At 43.1% G+C, this 14,253-nt stretch overlaps 1 protein-coding gene across 1 annotated transcript; it reads right to left on the reverse strand.

The window, feature by feature from the left end:
* Nucleotides 1–240: 240 nt before the first annotated feature.
* On the reverse strand, nt 241–13,430 carry ENC1 (ectodermal-neural cortex 1). The gene is made up of 3 exons (XM_054003971.1): nt 13,180–13,430; nt 6,744–8,557; nt 241–3,401 (listed from the first exon to the last, which is right to left on the reverse strand). Exon 2 carries the CDS (start codon nt 8,543–8,545, stop codon nt 6,776–6,778), a length of 1,770 nt encoding a protein of 589 aa, XP_053859946.1. The 5' UTR covers nt 8,546–8,557; nt 13,180–13,430; the 3' UTR covers nt 241–3,401; nt 6,744–6,775.
* Between the last annotated feature and the right edge of the window lie 823 nt (nt 13,431–14,253).

The following is a 14,253-nucleotide window of genomic DNA, read 5'->3' on the forward strand; positions in this document are numbered from 1 at the left end:
TTCCTGTTCTTAAATGTTTTGAGGCTCTCCAAGTTTTAACTGCTGAACTTAGAGATAGAGATCACAGTAAGAGCAGCAGAAGAGAACAAAGGGAAGGAAAGCGCAGCTGAAGCAGAAGCTTAAACCAAAGCACTTAATTGCATGTTGTTGATGTGCTTCTTTTAAGAGGACATAAAAAAGGGCATTATAAAGGATTCAAAGCATTTAGTGGTGAGGAAAGAGAGAAGGACGAGACAACACTTCAAATAAAAATTCCATGAAAAGGAAACATCTAATAATTTATTGACCTTCAGTTTCACATTGTGAAAAAAGTGAGTTTTACAAAATCTTAAGACATAGTAGCAAACAACATAGACAATTTTACTTCTTCACTTGCAGTTTTCTTTTAGCACATGAACCACATCTTCAATGGCCAGGAATGGAAACTATTCCGTTCTAATCACTCTTATTCAGACAGGTGTCAGACATACAGAAAAGGGGCTGCACAATTACACCAGAAGAGGAAGGCTGTCCTTTGTTACGTGTTTCTACAGTAACCAGCCTGCAAAATGAGAGGAACCTTCCTATCTTATGCCAGGGTTTTTGTGTGCGCTCTGCTGTGAACTGCTTCTAAGTCTGGGGTGTTTCGCAGGGCTAAAATTGTCAAGTAGTCAGCCAGGATTCCCACAATTCATAGGGCAAGAGCCTCATGTAGTCCCTGCAGAGCCAGAGGCCCACCCTGACTTCAGTTTCCTTCGGCCTACACACAGGAATTAATTGAGGACTTGAAAGCACACCACAAGTTTGGAAACAGTTGCAGAAAATTCATCCCACTTTGGGAAGCTGAACATCCCACTTTTTGTAGCTGTCCTACAAAACAGATTTCATAAGCTAAACAGTCAGATGCAAGGCAGCTTCACCTCTGGACTCTGATCAGCTTGACAGAGAACACATATCTCAAAGCTACATGCCCTTGTTCAAACACAGGGGCCCCTGGGGACCCAGTTCTTTACTTCCTGGTACCTTATGTAATTGCTAGTGCCTGGGTAGAGGACATGCAAAACACAGGAAGTCTGATTTTATGGCTCCCTTCACTCCTGAGAGTGATCCACAAGATGAAAGGCCAATAGAACTTCCAAGGCTGTTTGCTTCAGCATGGCAACCTGTGCAGGTACAGGGATATAGAAAGGAGACCTATCCTAATCTTGTTTTCCTATTGCTAAAGGTTGTCTAAGGGGGGGCAAGGGTGGAGAGGCTGTGGGTTTAAATATTTTTTTAATCTACCACTTCAATGAATCAGTTTCATCAGTGGAACTATAATTTTATCACATCTAGCTGGAACTCACCCTTTTAAAAACTGCAAATGAGTGCTTATTAATCAATGTTCCCTCAGTATTCATGGAACTCCAAATACTTTATTTCTGAAATGTAAAGAGTCTACTCCAAACAGCAAATCAAATGTAAGGCAGCGCATACAAACTTCCAGTGACCAATGTAAACACTTTCAGATGACAAAACTTTCACAAATACAGCTACATCACTTTCACACAGAGAAAGGCAAGCATCACAAACTTGAGTATTTTTGTTTTGCATGCACACATGCAGCTGTTTACTTATACCACAGCACACACCAACCATGTTACACCGTGAATATGTCAGTTTAAGAGGGCTCCAGAAATATTTAAGAAAAAACACAGTACAATACAAGCTTCATTACAGGATCTGGTAAAGAAAGTACCTGTGAAACACAAGCTTCTGAAATTCCTAAGAAAAAGAGTAGCTTCATCTCTGTCCAAAGACCGGAATAATAAGAAACAATTTTATTTAAAAATCAAAGTTTGGTTTCTCAGGATTCTCTGAGGCTTCTGAGCAACCAAGTGATTAAAGACACACCTGGATAACAAAAATAAAAAGCAGCAGAGTTTGAGGGCTTTTTTTTTTTTTTTTAGATAAGAGGTTTGAAATTAATTTTCTATCCCCATAAGAATTTTTCTAGAGCACTTGGGTCTTTGACATCTGGCCACTCAGATTATCTGAAATCCAGACGGATGAGGCAATCCAGTCAGTGCAAAATTGATGCTCTTTCTTCTTTTTTTTTTTTTTTTTTTTTTTTAAGACTTCATCATTAACCTATGTTGAGGTTTTTGTTTTGTTTTTATTCTTGAATCACCATTCTCCACTCCTTCAGGACAATGTGGCTATATTGTAGGTAACCCTCCTCCAACCCAATAAATAAATAAATAAGTTTGGACAATGACTTCATCTGGGCTTGGTATCCAGAAGCTCTTCCACAGTATTTGCGTTGCAATCAGGAAGCTGCACAAAGCGAGTGTTGCAAGAGACTTTGGCTATTTCCAGGTTAGAAATTGAAAGGCATGACCAACAAATGAAATGTTGCAACGACACCATCTACAAGACACACCACATGCAACCTTGAGGAGCTGAGGAGCTGGTGGCCTGAGAAAGTGACCTCCATGGCTTCTTCCTTTAGTACATGTGTGATTTAAAATCCTGTCTTGTAATCCTTCCATTTCCGACTGGGAAGCCACTCCTCCCTTCCATCTCCAACTGTTACCAAATAGTTTTCTTTCTTTGTGCAGCAGAGCAAGTCAGCAATCACACTATGTGCAAAACATACAATTCACACAAGCCCTTGCAACATGAAGACAATTGCAGGCATTGTTTCAGCATGCAAGCACTGAACAATAAATAACTATATCTACAACAACATAATAGGAAAGGGACAGACTGAATTATAAATACAGGGAAGAACAGGAACAATGAGCATTTTGGGGATGTTATGTTTGTTCCCCACTGTTGCAAAAACATTTCACCACTGGACTGGTCCTTATGAAGCAGAAGATCACTTACTGCACACAGGACAATGCAACATAGGGTGTAACAGATGCTGTAGGCACTGCCCACAGGCAAGCACACTCCAGTCAGCAGAGTTCAGCAGCAATGCTGCTGTATCTTCATTCACAGCAGCATCTTGCTGCTTCAGACCTGGCATGCTGCCTCTGCAGCTGGTGCTGGCACTTCAAACCACCACAAAGAGAGGTGACAACCATTTCAAATTTCACATAAAAACAGTGGGGTCCATGGAAATCAAGTGATGTGTGGTGCACAGCTAAGAGGAGTTCTGTCTCTGCTTTTTTCTTCTTTGAAGGACTGATTAACATGGGCATTGATCCACAATTACTAGCAAAAGGACCAGATCAGAGGTTTGTCCATTCATATTTAAACCACGTGTTGAAGCACTGAAGACAGGAGTTTCTTCTCCCATTCCTTCATGTCTAGGTTGGATAATTTACAAGGTGCAGATGATTTTCTTCAAATCCAAGAAATGCTGAATGATTTTTCTTCATAAAAACTTCTCCAGATCTGAGGTTCCAATTCTCTTCTCCCAATAAAGGAGTACACTAAAAGCATGGGAAGAGGTGGAAGGAAAGGATAGAGAAATGACTTAAAAGGTTTTGCTGCAACAATATACCATAAGGTTTTTGTTAGATGTCAAAGAAAATCTAAAAGCTAGGCTTAGGATACAACCCAGCTGGATGGACTTCCCTGCCCACCCTGAACCTCAAGGTTCTTGTGCAATACCCAACTATTAATACATAAATGAGTCAAGAACATAATTATTTAGGGTGAGATTCTGACTTATTATTCTAGTAACATTATTCTGCAAACCATCCTATTGACTGCAAAAAGACTGACTAATATTTTGGTTATAAATTCAGTCACTTGAAACCTAAATCAAAGTGGCCTGATACACTTCAAAGTGATAGACTATGTATCCTGCATACTTCCACATTTTTATGTTCCCCGAAAATCTTACAAATTTGTGGACTTGTTTTAAGCAAACAACATTTTGTAACTTCTCTTTCACAAAAATCCACATGAACACTCAGTGCAGAGTTTTTTCTATACCTCAGCCAAAACAAACCTGATTGGAGCAAAGCAGAAGGGAAGCTGAAGGTGTCTTGCCCCAATACCTCTATTCACCTTAACAAATTCTGAATTGAATTTACTAACAGAGAGGGCCATAAAATTCCCTTACTTAAAATGCATCTACTCTTCATTTAAGCAGAATTCTGCTTAATTTCTTTTTAAACAGCAATATACCATCCATCAATAAATTCATCCTAGAGTCCTTTATAAAATCAATTATTCAATGAGAAACTCAGCCTCTGGATGCTGAGATTGTGTTTGCTTTTTCACTGTGAAGCTGTATCAAAATTCCAGCTTCCAAACCATAATCAGTTCATGACAATAATTCCTGACAGCACTGCTAGAATTTTAGAAGGCAAATACTACTTCATTACAATGCAATTGAGCTATAGTGCACTCACAGATCTTTTGAACACACCACATCTCTCTCAGGCTGTGATGTCTAAGAACAACAGAGAACATTCACAGGAAACAACTCAGCCTACATAACAGTCCATAGTGTTTTTGCAAGAGTGGGCAATTTCTTTTATGTCTAAAAAAATGGTCCAGCCAGTGTTGATTAGTCTTTTCTAGGCATTCTTCAGTATAGCATGACATTCTTCCCATCAAAACAGACTATCAACACTCAAGTTGAAACACTGTTTCTTGTCATGGGATGAACTTAAAAAAAAAAGCTATAAATAATTTCAAAACAGAGGGGAAAAAACCCGACCCAAAACTCCCAAGTTTGAGGAACAAGACAAAGCAGACTTAAGTCTTCCTAAAAGTTGTCAGATTGAGGCCACACAGCACTATGAAAACAGAGTAATCACAAGTAATTTCCTTTTTGGCCCTCCCACCCAGTGATAAAGCAGCAGGAGTCAGTAGGAAAAAAAACCAACCTACTTGCTGGATGAGCACACAGCACCAGAGAGATTTCAGACTACAGCTACATTCAGTTATCTTGTGTGCTAGTTAAGCCAGATATCTGGTGTGTTAGTGAAGATAAAATAATGGCTTTTAACAAGATACTGCAGAGTAAAGGAAAGCTTTTTGCACCGTTATATTCGGAGAACTCTTTTTCAAAAGAAAACACTCCCTCATGCACTGTAAACTCCAGAACTGAGAACTCCAGAAGTGAGACTCAGAAGAGTAAGTCAATATTTTTCTTGGCACAGACCTGAGTCCAGGCATTCAATACTGCTGTTCTGATAACATTGAGAACTGCATAAAGTCAGTAATAATACAAATTAACTGAAGATATTGAGATACAGTTCCCAGCTAGGGAGGAAGCTGACACACAGAAATGAGGGCTTCCATTTGCTGTTGGGGAGCAATTACGGCCAGTAACCAGGACCCGGTAAGTCTCTAGTTTGCTCTGCTTTCCAAAGAAAAGTCATGGCACAACACTGCCCAGTTTTACAGGAGATTTCAAAGCTGAGCTCTGGCTTTGCATGGGCCCAACCTTGTATTCTTTACTCAATCAAAACTGCCAGTCAACCGAAAGACAACTACAGGAGTAACTGTCTGCCCTATCTACACTGCTTCAAAAACCTTTGGGGTTTGAATTTACTGCAAGAGTTAGACAGACTGCTGCAAAAAAACACCAAAAACCCTCCCCAGTGATCTGTCCCAAACAGAAGAAACTAGAGAAGTCTTTACACACAAGTTCTTCTTCCTATATTCTGGAGAACCTCTTCAATCTGAACTTTTAGGTAACCCAGAGCCACATGAGTAGCTTGTTTAATTACTGCAACTTTATTTGCCTTTTTCTTATAAGCTGCCTGTCTTCATGGGTACAATATACACTGCTCAAATCCAAAAAAGAAGCCACCATTCACAGGGCATTGATTATTTAGGATCAAGGAGATCACTCTATTTATTTGGCTGGCAGTAACTGATTTTGTACTAAAGCCACAAGGAGGAAATGGGGAATAAAAGCAACACAACACAAATGGAAGTCTGCCAGGTTTGTTGCAAAATACACAGATTAAGAGCAAAAATCTTCTCCCCTCCTCCCAAAAGTAAGAAATGCACAACAACCCATCAAGCAAGACCAAATTCAGACTTGCTTGTGAGAAGATACAATGCTGAAGTTGCATCTGGTAAGAACCTGGCCCATTATGTATAATTAAATTGTTTTGGAACATTGTGTGCTATAGACTAGTAATTATTTCAGGCTGCAATATTAATTACATATCTTCCTGACACTATACCTAGTCCATCATATATAAGCATAAGTATGGAGAAAATGCAACCTTAGTCCATGAAGATGCAACCACGCTTTCTAGCTGAGATTGAAAATTAGGCCTGAACTCCTTGTAAAACACCTATCATAAGACAGCAGCTTTCTCTAAAGGCTGTCTGCACTGTCTGCATGAGAATTGAATTCACTATCAGGCTTCAGATCAGAATTTACTGTATCTTTTTCAGGTATTGCTACAGGATGCAGAGTGACCTAGTCTCAGTCATCAGACAAATGGCAGTGGAACCTTTGTTTAGCATGCATTTAATACTTAAGAGCCAGAGTAAATTTTCAAAAGATTACCTGCATTTCCACACAAGTTGAAAATGTTATTTTTCTCAGTCCTTTACATCTAAATCATATAGGAAAAAGCCTTGTAAAGGCCAGTGCAAGATATGTGGTAAACTACTTCCAAGATCTGGTGTTGTCACAGACGCGCTGCCTGGCTGACAACAGCCTGTGAACGTATGTGTCTCAGGTGATCCAGATGTAAAATTGCATCAAATAGACTAACGCCTCCTCAGAGCTGCTGCTGAAAAGGTTTTTGAAAAGCATTATTACACTGAAATTCAAAGGTGTTATTTCTTACCTGATAACTTGTAATTGCCAACATATACACAATTAGGAGGGGAGGTGCTTCCATGTGCTGACAAATGCCGTGGGTATTAATGAATAGGGCACAGTTGTTATGCTGTTCCATACATCTAATGTGGGATCATAGCAGTCCAACGTTTTGCACCTCTGAATGCCAAAGTAGCCTCCAACCACATACAATTTGTTTCCAGATGCTACTGCATGGCAGCTCATTCGCTTTGCTGTCACATCTCCCACCTTAGTCCACTGGTATGCCTCACTGTTGAATTTATAAGCAGAGCATGCAGAGAATTCAGTATCTCCACCCATAATAAAAATCTGATTTCCCAGAACAGCTGCAGCCGTGTAGCGCCAGGGCTGGGGGCAGGTGGCTGGTACAGTCCATCTGTTTTCACACTGATCATAGCACTGGACTTTGGGCAGCTTGTCATGGCTAACGCTGGTACCACCAAAAGCAAACAGCTTCAGCTTCGCACTGACTACAGCTGCATTGCTTACTCCCTCTCGCAGTGGGGCAACCATGGTCCATTTGTTGGTCACGGGGTCATACTGTTCTACTTGCTTTAGGGATACTGAAGGGGAAGCTGGAAGGCAACCAGTGGCTGCAGTGTGCCCGCCTACTACATACAAACAGTGCTTAAGTTCAGCAGAGCCGTGGCCAAACCTAGCTACCAGCATGGGAGCAGCCTTCGACCATTCCTCATGAAGGGTGTCATACACCCAAACGTCTTTGGAGACTCCATTTTCTGATCCTCGTCCCCCAGTGATATACACTTTGCAGCCTATGGCACAAGCACTGAATTCTTTCCGTGGGCTTGGAATGTCAGCTTTTGGAATGATCTCCTTTGCCTTTTGATCTACCAAATACAGCTTGTCACACATAAAGGTTTGGCCACCCAAAAGAAAAAGTGAATGGCCAGTTTTTCGGGGTCTGGCACACAAGCTGGTGACCACTCCATCATTCTGTAAGATCTTCAACTTGCATCTTATTGATTCTTCTACAATCTCCTTGCTTTTCCTTTGCTTGGTGATAAGTTCTTCCATGGCCACATTCTCCATAAGGTATATGGCTGGCAGGAGGGCCAGTCTCACTGTCTGCAGTAGCTCTGGCAGGTAACAGTGACGCTTACTCAGGTCATAGTTGACCCAGTTGATAGCTGATTCATATACTAGCCTTTCATCTTCAGTTTCTAATTCTTCACTGGAAAGGAGTTGCACTACCATGTCTTTTGGCAGCTGGAGGAAGTCTTCACTTTTACTGATACTCTGGAAGTTGCTAAGGCACATCCTCCAAGAGAGCTCATACAGCTTGGTACACTGATGAGCATCTGACAGCAGCAGCATACCAAGACAGTTGGTGGGATGAAGGTTTTTCTCTAGAAACTCTGCACAAGCATCCCTAATGTCCTGAAACTCCAACATGTCACCAGCCTCCAGCAGTGACTCTGCATTTTCCTCATTGATGATAACTCTGGAGGAATATGCATAGTCCAGAAGAAGCTCCAGAACTTCTGGGTGAATAGAATTGTGAAAGTTGACTTCACTGTCCTGGCTCTCTTTCAGTCCTCCACTGAACATTGCTTCAAAATAGCGGCTACAAGCAGCTAGAACTGCTCTGTGGCAGGGGAATGACCTGTTTCCAGCATGGAGAAGTACATCTGTAAAGAGACACTGCTGACGCAGGAGGTTTAGATGAGTAAGGACACTATCAGCATAGGATGACTTGTGGAACAAGTATATGTTTATGGAGCCAGTACTGGCCCTAGACTTGCGATTTTCATGCATGCTGACCGACATTTTCTTTCACACCTATAAGCAAAGAAAAAAATTAAAATAAATAGAAGTCAAAATCATTATTAGTTTTACATATCAAATAGTGTGTCTATTATTCACTATAGGATGGGGGAGAAAAAGCCTTAATTTACAGCTGAGTGGACAGAGGATTACATCTCCCTTTGGCATGCATTTATTTTTTTGTAAGCTGAGATTCATAAATGACAGTCTAAATTTGTTGCCCAAGAGCAGGTTTATCTTGGGAAACCTGATCTCCAACTTTCATAGCAATACAGTGAGCAAGTAAGTTGGAGAAAGAAAATTAACCAGGACTGATTTTCTCACCCTTCCCCAACCTAGACCAGCTGATTCATTACATACATACACATGCACATGCTTGAAACATTCTCCTGTACTGAATCATAGCAGGAAGAGCTACTAGACAGAATACCTAAGGAATGTCAAAAGCTGCATAGAGAACAAAAACCTACTAATCCCATTAGGAAGCTTCCCTTTGGTATAGTGATTCCATATGCAACAACACAAAATGAAAAAAAAAAACAACAAACCCTAACTTTAAAATAAAACCCTGGTATCATACATTCACACTTGTGTAACTGTAAAAAAAAAATATGATTAGTAAAGCCTACAGATGCCATCCTTATTCCACAGAATTCAGTGTCTGCTTGTTATAGTGGTATAGCATATACATAGGCAGGGTCAGCAGAAAAACATGTTTTGACCACCAGCTGAAGTCACTGAGACACTGCCTCTGAAGTCACCTAGAGAGTCAGGTCCTCAGAGCTTAAGCCATTGTTCATTCTGAACATTTGAGGAGGCATAAAACTATCCTATCCTGCCCTATTCCTAACAAACAAAACCCTACCCAGATCCTGTTTAGAGGTGAATGTTACTGTTACCTGCCATGATATGCAGGTCTACGTATAATTACAGCAAATTTCCAGATTTAACTAAGAGTCAAATCAGAATAGTATGGAGTATAGGGTAAGGGAGGAACATTGGCAGTGATACAAAGCTAATGGCCAAAAAGCCACAGTGCAAATAGTAGGAGATGAAACAAAGAACTCAGTGCAAGCTGTGGCTGTGACTGGTACTGTAATAATCTCACTTCTCTCTCTTCAAACTGCAGAGAACACTTCGTGAAAGCCAAGAACCAAACTTGACTAATTATTATGCTATTTGCATGTCCAGAGTACCTTTTACTGCACTTTCAAATAAAGAACTGGCAAAAGGTCTACCTGGAAAGCATGAAATGTCCTAAGTCAGAGCACCAGGGACTACTTGTAAAAGTTTTTAATGTGGATATACTTTGCTCTCACACAAACATTTCTGTATACTTGAGCATCTTTAAGCAGTACTGAATTGCAGAATTTCATTCCCACATTTCATGCTTCAAGATAATAGAAGAGCTTTACAAGCCTCAAAACCAGCATTTTTAATATATGTATTTTTCTAGATTCATATGACCAAAAACATTGAGAAAATCAAAACCTCACATTTAATTTGGATAGCAGACTCCATTTCAGAACACACAATCTGTCTATATGGAATATGCAACACCTGCAGTCTAGCTGCAGCACAGCCAGTACCACCCTGCTCACTATCTGTGCTAATGTAATTGATTCACCATATTGTACAACAGCAAGTCTCTGTTACACCTTTCCCTTCAGTTACAGCAAAAAAAAGCCCTTAAACCCAACTTAAAGTGAAGAATAGAGAGACATCTTATTGTAAAACTACCATAGCCCACTTTCTTTAATATGAAACACAATTTGCCCTATGAAACTTAACTGGGATTGAAAATAGCAAGCAACACTGCCCAATATATGGTGCACAATCCAAAGTCCTCCAAAACAGAGAAGAGTCCTACACATCAGTGCTACAAGGCAGAGTATCTGTCTCACCCTACCATTTTCTAAGCAAAAGCTTAGAAAGGGATCATACCAGTGCTCCCTAGACCAATGCACTAAGCACAGAACAACTTAAGGCAGCTGGTATGTCTTCAAAATACGAACTCTTACAAGAAAAATTAATGACCTTTAATGAAGTTGTATTGTCTGGCAAAAAAAAAAAAACAAAAACAAAAACAAAACAAAACAAAACAAAAAAACCAAACCCACACCCAGATGGCATTTGAGGATCTTGAGCACTAATCTCAGGCTAAAATAACCCACTTAACCTATAGCCAAAAATAAGATACTGACCATTTACAAGTTGAAATCTCCTGGAACTGAAGGATTACAGAAAGGTCATGGCCTGAAATACTAGTATACAAGCAGTTTGATGACACAAACAAGCAGCTGAACACTTTACTGTTAAATTTTTCAAACTTTTCCAGGCACTTTATTGTCTTAAATACTGTTATGATGCAAGGCACAGTATTCACTGGATCTCTACAGGCAGGTTTTCCTCACACAGAGGACTTACTCTTTCAAGGTTCCTCACCAGGGAGCAGGATGGGAGCTAAACACCCATCAGAGACAACAGAATAACCAGTATCTGAATATGCTCACTGCCCCCCACACTCCATTCCAGTTAACTGAATGTGAGTGCATACATCACAGTCTAGGCATATCAGGATCTCTATGAAAACACAGGTTCTCTTCTTTGCCCCCGCATATTGCGTGAATTCAGAGTTTACTGAAAACTTTCTTTCATCATGCACACAGGATTCAGGAATAGGGCAGGTAAAGTTCACATCAGAGGCTGCAGATATAGGGATTTAGATCTTTCACCAGGCTCTGTACTCCCATGAACGCTTGTTCAGCACCATTCAGAATGAGTCCATAACCACAACAAAATAGAGGCAAACATAAAAAACCACCCTGCAGTCATGCATACAGTGGAAGCTAGTGAAGTACAGACCACATGCAGAAGGGAGGAACAGATCACTCACTGTCTGTTACCCAAAGCCCACCCACAGCCAGGGTAACAAATACCACTGTAAAATAAAAAAAGTCAAAAATTTGTATAAAAACCCCTCCCAAACAGCTACTGAATAAGGCACTCAGCATTTCACCCTACTAAAACAGAAGACTTAGTCTCTTGGTGAGAAGTAGATTCTACATATGCTGGTCTTGAACTGTGCCTGTAAGATTGCCTTTATCATCACAATGTCATCTATTGAGAGGAATTCAAAATATGCCAATTCACATTTAAGATAAGCTAACATATTTCCTCAAATAGAACAAAGATACATATCTATACACATCTTTTTCCTCCGGTGTGGTGCAGAGATGAGTTTGCACATGGACTAGCTGAACAAACACCCTTAGAAGCAAGCATCCATCACTCACTAACAGGCAGTGTTTCTGTAGATTACCTAAGTCTCTGTAAATTAGGTCCATTCAGAATCTTGGAAGAATACTAAACTGCAAAAATGACATTTCCAATTTCTCTGCTTGGTGTTGGAAATTATGCAAGCCTCAAATACTTCAGCAGAGGTAATCTACTGTCAGTGATCAAGTGTTCATCTTGAATAATATTAGTCAATTCCCTTTAGGCTTTTATTTCCTTAGAAATAGTATTTGTATGTAAAAGACAAGAAGTGGTCAGTAAATTACAGATATAGATTTTATCTAGAAACAGAGGTTGAACCAAGACTTTGATTTATAATTACACTTCAACAGGCTACTTGTCACAGCAGCCCAGTAGTAAACACTACTTTAAGACTAAACAACAGGCTCCTTGTCCTACTTAACAGTTCTATAGCATGCAGGTCTCAGCTTAAATCAAATGAAAAATTAAGTATTTTCAAATTACTGATATATCCCTGATGCACGCTTATTTTAATACGAAAGTGGTGGTTGTGTTTTTCTTTAGAATCAGTGAAACAGCTGAAAGAGGAAATCTACTAGTCATCCCATCGCTTTCAATTGCTAAACCTGCACCGATGTGTGAGGCATTGTGTGCCTCAGTGTGGCAGAGGCAAACCGTGACACTGCCTAAAGTCTTCAGACTCACTGGCTGCCTAGGACCTGCAGCGAGACAGAAAGCAGAACACGCTGCTAGGAATGCACTACAGCTCACCACATGCAAACAAAGAAACGCAACTCTAAATTCCCCTCGGTTCGCCCCATCAAAACGCCTAAATAACTCCGTCTCTGAGAAGAAACTAAAAGAGCTTCTTCCCAGACTGTTATAAAAAACAGTGCGAGAAGCTAAAATGCATTTAGTTTGCTTTATAGAGCAATAACCACGTGCAAAAGTTTCTCTACCGGCGCAGGGAGAGCAGCGCCGCAGCCAGCTCGGGGAGCAGCGAGGCGCTCGCTCATTCCCTGCCCTGCCTCACGCCCGCTGAGGGATGCTCCGGACCGCCCAGGGCTCCAAGCAGGAAAGCCGAAGCCCAACGGGGAGGCTAGCAGCCTCCGTAACAAGAGCCCACGCTTTCCAAGTGCAGCCGAGTACAGGAGATAGCAAACCACCGCGAATGCCGACACCCCCAGTGCTCCGTTGGTACCCGGCGTTCCGGACAGGGCGGAGGAAAGCCGGCTTCCGCCTGTGCCGGGGACCAACAAGGCAGCCCGGCTCCAGCCGGAGAAGCACCGCCGGCAGCGCGGCGGCAGCTCTGCCCCGCCGCTACCCTCCCGCCTCCCCTCTGTGCCGGGCGCTGCACCGGGCCAGCGGCACCAACTTACAGCAGCGGCTCCCGGGCAAGCGCGGAGGTCCCTGGGCGACGCAGCGCCGCGCATGGGAGAGGAGCTGGGCTGTGCCGGTTCGGCGGTGCCGCGGAGATGCGGCGGGCGAGCAGCAGTGTCGGGAGCCGCGCAGCACCGGGCGGAGGTGGTGCCGCTGGCGGGAGGCGGGTCACGGAAGGAGGGCGGGAGCTAGGGAAGAGGGACGGAAGAAAGGGAAAGAGCGGCAGCTGCTACTGCTGGCACGCCGACCACAAGCTCTGCCCCAGCGACGGAGCGGAGAAGGGGTATATGGGCTGGGGGGGGGGGGGGGGGGCGGGGGGGGCGGGGGGAGGCTTTATGCAAAGCCTGTGAGTGACAGGCAGGGGAGGGACGGCAGGACGAGGGCGCCACGCTTGCAGTTGCTGTCCCGGCTAACGGCAGGGAAGGTGTAGTGGATTTCTCGTGTCGCCCTGAACGGGGGCTTCAGGATAGCCTCTGCTTCCTGCGTTGCCTACCCTGCCCCACACCCGACTGGGGTGGCGCGAGGGCCCCGCGGGGCCAGGCGGAGCAGCCTCTCGCTGTACGAGCTCCTGCCCTGCGCTCCGAGTGAACGAGCGGAGCGCCCCGCCGCGCAGACACCGAAATAGCTGTGCGGGATGGGGAGAACCGCGCGGACGGGACGGGTGCCGGTCCTCGTGGCGTGTCCCGTTGGGTGGCGAAGACCGAGCAAGGCAGGCGGTGGGAAACTCCTCCTCCTCGCCCTGGGACCGGCCGGGAGGCGCGAAGGAGCCCGGGCAGGGCAGGCTCCGAGGCCGCCGCCGGGCGCTGCTCCGCGATGGGGCGGTGCCGCGGAGCTACCGCGGGCCGTGCGGCCACTGCGCTCTCGGGCGGCCTTCGCAGAGCTGGCTTTTCATAACTGCCCAGTGGAGTGCTCCCGCAGCACAAAGGGGAGCCTGGCTTTAATTATTTCCCAATTAACAAAGTATGTGAAAAACGCATTTGTGCAAAAGGCCGATTTCAACACTAAACATCTTATAGACATGACAACAGTGTTTACATAATGGTATTGTGTGGCTCTGTACAAGAAAAACATAA

This window comes from Vidua macroura, chromosome Z (genome assembly GCF_024509145.1).
Source record: "Vidua macroura isolate BioBank_ID:100142 chromosome Z, ASM2450914v1, whole genome shotgun sequence".
Taxonomy (NCBI): Eukaryota; Metazoa; Chordata; class Aves; order Passeriformes; family Viduidae; genus Vidua; species Vidua macroura.

Excerpts from the sequence above, each read along its gene's own strand:
- ENC1 (XM_054003971.1), bottom strand. The coding sequence starts at position 8,545 with ATGTCGGTCAGCATGCATGAAAATCGCAAGTCTAGGGCCAGTACTGGC.